General features: G+C 44.6%; 1 protein-coding gene across 1 annotated transcript; it reads left to right on the top strand.

The window, feature by feature from the left end:
• Positions 1 to 3,648: 3,648 nt before the first annotated feature.
• On the top strand, positions 3,649 to 4,617 carry LOC112347497 (serine/threonine-protein kinase ATG1b-like). Its single transcript, XM_024678438.1, has one exon. It carries the CDS (start codon positions 3,649 to 3,651, stop codon positions 4,615 to 4,617), a length of 969 nt encoding a protein of 322 aa, XP_024534206.1.
• Positions 4,618 to 5,967: the final 1,350 nt, after the last annotated feature.

Consider the following 5,967-nt stretch of genomic DNA (forward strand, 5'->3'; position numbering starts at 1 on the left):
CAGCCCATACGGGAAAATAATTTTGTGCCAAACAAACCTTAAGAAGGCGTGAGGAGCTCTCGATCAATGGTTCCATATGCCTCTTGGAGCTCTACTTTGATCGGGCTTTGTTTCATCACTGAAACACCTCGCTGGGAAAAGAGTTCAATTTTCTCCTCAATATTGGAAATGCCGATCGTAGCAAAGATCTTGCTGCGGCTCTTCAGAAACTAGGAGGAAAAGATTATAACATAAGCTCGGAGCTTTCAGAGATTCAGGTAATGGGAACGTTTAGTTTTCACTATAACATGAAGTGCATTAGAACGTTGCAGAGATATCCGCTAGTTACAGAGCTATTTCAATTACGACTCTCCCAAGCTCTTTCTTCCTTTGTCTGTTTGTCTCAACACGAATATTTTTTCTGTATAGCCAGGAATAGACCTCATGGCCTCACAGCAATTTACTGGAGTCAACACAGTCATGCTCTATGCCGTTGAAATTTTCCGTACAGTCTAGCTACTTCTTGCAGGATTTATGTTAGCAAACGCAGCTTCCTTGGTTCTACCCATGTTGCAAGTAATTCTTGTGTATTGATTTTTTGCACGAAAGATCGTTTTCTGTATAACAGGTAACCGTGACACTCACCTTGGAAAAGGCTGGATGTTGCTGGTATGAGATCTATACTAACAGCGTCTAAATCATGTATAGTTATCATCCGGAGGCATGGCTCTCAGCGCTTTTCTTGTGGGATTCTCATTCTTTCTACGTGTAAGCTTAAAAAGATGCAATGACTTGCGAATGTTCGTGTAGCATTTTTTTTTCCTCGCGACAGAACTCATTCATTACCTTCTGGTAAGAAAAACCTTTTAAGTAAGCGTTCTAACTAAGTGACGCATCTTTCGATCCCAGTGCAGAAGCTCCCAAAGCTAGCTATATGGTCTAGAGTTTGGTTTGAAAATTGAAAGAAGTCAATCCAATTTTATGTTGTATCGTTTTCTTTTGGTCCCGGAAAGTATGTCAACCGGAAGCCTTAAATTGGGCGCCTTTCTAAATTGAAGATAGAAAATGGTGAAATTCCCTAAAACTTTTTAGGCGATTGGAGCTATGGTTGAAAGCGTTATTGGACGAGAGAAAGGTCGTCCAAAGCGCCCCAGGTATGATCCAGATGGGATGGAGTGGCTATACGAAGACGAGAAATTCGATGTGGATGATCCACAGGATGTTCAGAATGCGTGCTATGGTATTCGGACCTTTAGCGGAGAGAGATTGGAAGATATGTTGATGAATGCTAGGAGGTTGATTGCACGGCGATGCTTCGAGGAGAAGGTGTTCCGTCTGGTTGAGCCCGAGAGCGACAGCGACTTAAGTTGGATTGAGCCAGAGGCTGTTGCGATGCGGGACAGTTTCCAGGATCTCGTGGCCCGTGTGTTCTTCCAGGGGACTCTGGTGGGAGGAGGCGCTTTGATTCATCCCGATGGCTCGATTCTCACATCGATTTCCTGTCTTCCCAAGCCCCGTGGGGATCCAGACCACGTCTTTGAGGTGGAATTCAAGTTCCTCAAGGTCAAGTACTCAGCCAGAGCTATGGATCTAGACGAGTTTTCTTTTACGGCGGTGCTAGTTCCCATTGAGGATCAGACCTCAACATTCCATGGCAAGCAGTGTTTCGACCGACATGTAGCGGTGTCCGACTGTGACCAGATCCTTTACGCCTTTCAGCTGGGTATGGACGTCCCCAAGAAACGTCCAACCTCTATGGATCTCAAACAGCTATGTGTCAAGCAAGGGATTACCATTCGAAGCAAACCCAAGCCCAAGGTTTCAGAGCTGGTGGCGGCCTTGGAAGAATTCCGAGTGATCAAGATGGTTTGCTATGATGACATTGGGATGCATGGAGAGCTCGCACTGTCCATGGGGGCCGTGGGTGACATGGCTATAGGGTGCCCGGTTCTAAATACTTGGGGACGAATGGTTGGAGTTATTTCGGCTATCCACAACGTTCCAGGGCGAGCCAAAGATCCACCGCTGCTTACTTTCTTTGGGGGAAGGGAGCCTTGCGAGTTCCAGTGCGTCGATGATTTAAACAAAGCAGATCTTCCGAAGGAGCTGAGGGACAACGTTGTTGCTGCTAAAACCATTGTGGAGTTTGCTAACGATCTCAACACAAAGTACCCGAGCTTGGAGTGGCAGGAAAGGAATCCCCTCGAGAACTTCAGGAAGAGGAGGTTCAAGGACGCGCCCCTTGATGAAGCTTAAACTCATACTTTTCTATGTAAAGGTTTTTACTACTTTTAATAATAATTTAGCTTTATCGAGCTTAGTTTTCCTTTTCCAACGGCCAACTCCGAAGCTAACAAGCAAATGTTGCAACACTAACGCTTTGCCTTGTGATGCGATTGGTCTCTACTGTCAAAACAGATCCTTCTCAAACATTGCTTTATTCCAAGAAATGTGGAAGTATGAATCAGCCTGCTTAAATTTCAAGTAGTAGTACTCACTCTCCTTTGTTTTAATGGAGTCGCATATGCAACTTGGAGGATTTGCAGAAACACAATGAGGAAAAACATAAACCCAAGTGTAAGTTATACACTTACAAATTATAGCCGTTCATTTACTGGCTAATTATAAAATTATAGTATGTTCACTATAGGAATCATCAGAAGAAAACGTAGGCCCAGCGGACACTTCCCAGCAAGGTGGTCTTGGGTGATGACGAGGTGGAGCTCCGGTTCTCTACAATGTACACAAAGATAATGCCAGGACCAAAGCATAGCTGAAAGCTCTCAATCTCTCAGTGACAGTTTCATGGGGGTAGTGTATGTTTCTATACATAATTTTTTTAAAGGCTTTTTTGTAAATATTTTCTAGGGGTCAAACATACAAAGGACCATTAAAGAGATAAAAAGATTAAATCTTCCTCATAAACATGTTTAATATAATTTAAATAATTCATTTATATTTTAGAGTAAACTTCCCATGAATAAGTCATATACATACGATAGCAAAATTTGGTCTTTTATATGTTTGACCCCAACCTAGAAAATATTTACAAAAAAGCCTTTAAAAACATTATCGTATAGAAACATACACTGATCCAGATCACCACCCTCGCAGAACTCCATCACCAGGTACCTCGTGGAGAGCTCGTCGTGCTCATCCTCGCTGATCATCCCCAGGAGCTTGACGACGTTTGGATGTGCGATCGACTTCATGATGGCTTGCTCCTGCGCGATCAGCTCCAGCTGCTGGCGGAACTGATCCATCCGTGACCAGTAATACACGAGAGACAACTTCCAGGACCAAAGCATAGCTGCAAGCTCTCAATCTCTCAGTCATGGGGGTAGTGCTAAATTCACCTCAACAAGAAGCTCAGCGCTGGGGTCGCGAGGACGATCATGCTCCAGCTAGCAGCGGCGCTCCAAGAGCTCCGGAGGATGAACTTGATCCACCGGGACCTCAAGCCCCACAATCTCCTGCTCAAGAACAAGGTCGCGCCGGGGTCAGATCCAGAGGGAGAAGCCATCGTGGTGAAGCTCACGGATTTTGGGCTGGCGAGGAAGCTCCAAAGGAATGGCGCAAACGATGTGTGGAACGTATCTCTACATGGCCCCGGAAGTGATCTCGCACAACAAGTATGACGCCAAGGCCGATCTCTGGAGCGTCGGGGTGATGCTCTACCAGATGATCACTGGGCGGAGGCCATTCGAGGCCTGCAGTAGCGAAGATCTCGTCTGCAAGCTCGGGAACAAGGTCCAGTTTCGAGGAGAGGATTGCTGGGATCCGGATTGCCGCGATCTTTGCGAGGGGCTGCTGAGGAAGAATCCCTTGGAGAGGATATCTTTTGAGGAGTTCTTCAATCACAAGTTCCTGCGAGGATCGAGCAAAGCTGCACTGGTTTGCGATCAAGAGAAAGCCGACAGCGTTGCGATGTTACACCAAGCGCCAAGGCCACTGGAGACGATCCCCGGGGATCGCCAGCGGCCTGTGAGAGGGAGGAATCCACTGATGGACTCGATTGAAGAGAGGATTGCCAGAGAGTATGTGATGGTGTCTAGCCCCAGCTCTTCAAAGAACAAGCATCCTCACTACCCGATTCCAAAGCCAGCACCGCCGCCGCCGCGTGCGCATCCACCGAGCAAGAATTCGAGCAAGGAAGATCTGGAGCGCAGCGAAACCCTGCGAATCTGCGCCAAATTGCTCGGCGAAGTGGCAAGATTCAAGCTACAAGACAGTAAGAAGCTTGAATCCCTCTCGCTCTGCCTCGCCGCGCTTGGATCGCTCAAGCGCGCCTTGAGCATTGCCACCACGCCCCAGCTCTTGGAGGATTTCTCGGCCGCCCTGGACGAAGCCGAGGCCGTAGCGGCGAATCTCGACAGGAGCTCGGATCAGGCGCTGCCAGATGCGGCGGAGATAATCTATCAGGCAGCGCTGGCGGCAGGGAGAGCCGGGGCAGTGGACGAGATCCTGGAGAAGCGAGGGCGAGCATCGGTCGAGTATGCCAAGGCATCAACGTTGCTCTTCTTTCTCATCATGGATGACTCCCCGATCCACCTACATTCGTTAAATGTTGCTAGCGCACACCATTGCTTCCACGCTATAACAGTGCGTCACAAGCAGTGCAAGAACGCTAGCCACTAATTTCTTTAAATTATATTAATACTAAATAATATTTAGTATTATTATTGATTAATTTGTAGCTTACATAATTCTTATTTGGTTTGCTCAAGATGGTAATGACTATACTTAAAATATGTTTGGATATTCTAAGATATTTTACCATCTAATAGTTGTTATTTATTTAAATTAATTTTGTATTAATAATTTATAAACATGTTTAAAATTTATAAACTTTCTTAAACACTTTCTAGTATATTCGTTTTTATTCTACCATCTAATGGTTGATATGGAATAAGATTAATCTTGTGTTTATAAATATAAACACGTTTATAATTATAAACTTTTGTTTGATCAATTGGATTAAGAAGTAAGAATAAAATTACTATTAAGAAAAACAACCGTTGCTACATGCAAAGTGTAGCAAATTATTATTTTTATTATTATAATATTATTTTATTAAAAACAGTGGTTATACTTTTTTTGTTTTTAAAAGATATTATTTATTATAATTCAATTTGCACTGTGAGTGCTTGGAATATAGAAAGGGAATACAAAAATGTGCATATCAATTAACCCAAAAACCCTAACTTATATACAAAAGCAAGTGGTCCAGATTGAAACCAATCCGATGGCTACCAAAATCCCGCTACGCTAATATTAATATATAGCATTGTAACCGTACACTTGGCCCCCCTCCTCTCGGGATAATCATCAGGGTTCTCTAGAAGATGGGCTGGGATCTGGAGGAACGTTAGGAGGAGGCATCGGTAGATCTGTAGGTGGTATTAACTCCTCCTGATCCCTTTGTATGAAGTGTTTCAGCTGTTGCACATGCACAATCTCTGAACGATCGGCCTGCTGAACGTCATGCCGAACCTCATAAACTCCAATACGGTCCTTTCCATTGCGCAAGAAGCCCCTTAGATAAACCACGTACCGTAAAATGGGGAAAACGGACTAACACTAAATCATCCACTTTGTACTCCGCAGGTGGACGATGATGGGAGTTGTAGCGTCGTTGTTGTCCCATTTGTATGCGGCCTAAGTGTTCGGCAGACTTTGCTCGGACAAGTGGAAGAATGCTCGTCAAATACTGATCCCATGATCTAGCATCAGCAGCTTGTGGCAATCGCGAAGGTAAACCTAGTTCCATTAGTAATATTGGATCATGACCATATAGGAGTTTATATAGTGAAGCACTAACAGAACTCTGCACCCCTGTAACATATGCATACCGAAGAGACAACAAATAACCATCCCAATCTGAATGTTGAAAGTTCACATATTTCGCAATCATCCCTTTGAATGTCCGAACAAATTGTTCCACCAGACTGTCTGATTGTGGATGATAAACACTTGTGAAAGTGTGGC

The sequence above is a fragment of the Selaginella moellendorffii genome, unplaced genomic scaffold, assembly GCF_000143415.4.
Source record: "Selaginella moellendorffii unplaced genomic scaffold, v1.0 SELMOscaffold_22, whole genome shotgun sequence".
In the NCBI taxonomy this organism is placed as follows: domain Eukaryota; kingdom Viridiplantae; phylum Streptophyta; class Lycopodiopsida; order Selaginellales; family Selaginellaceae; genus Selaginella; species Selaginella moellendorffii.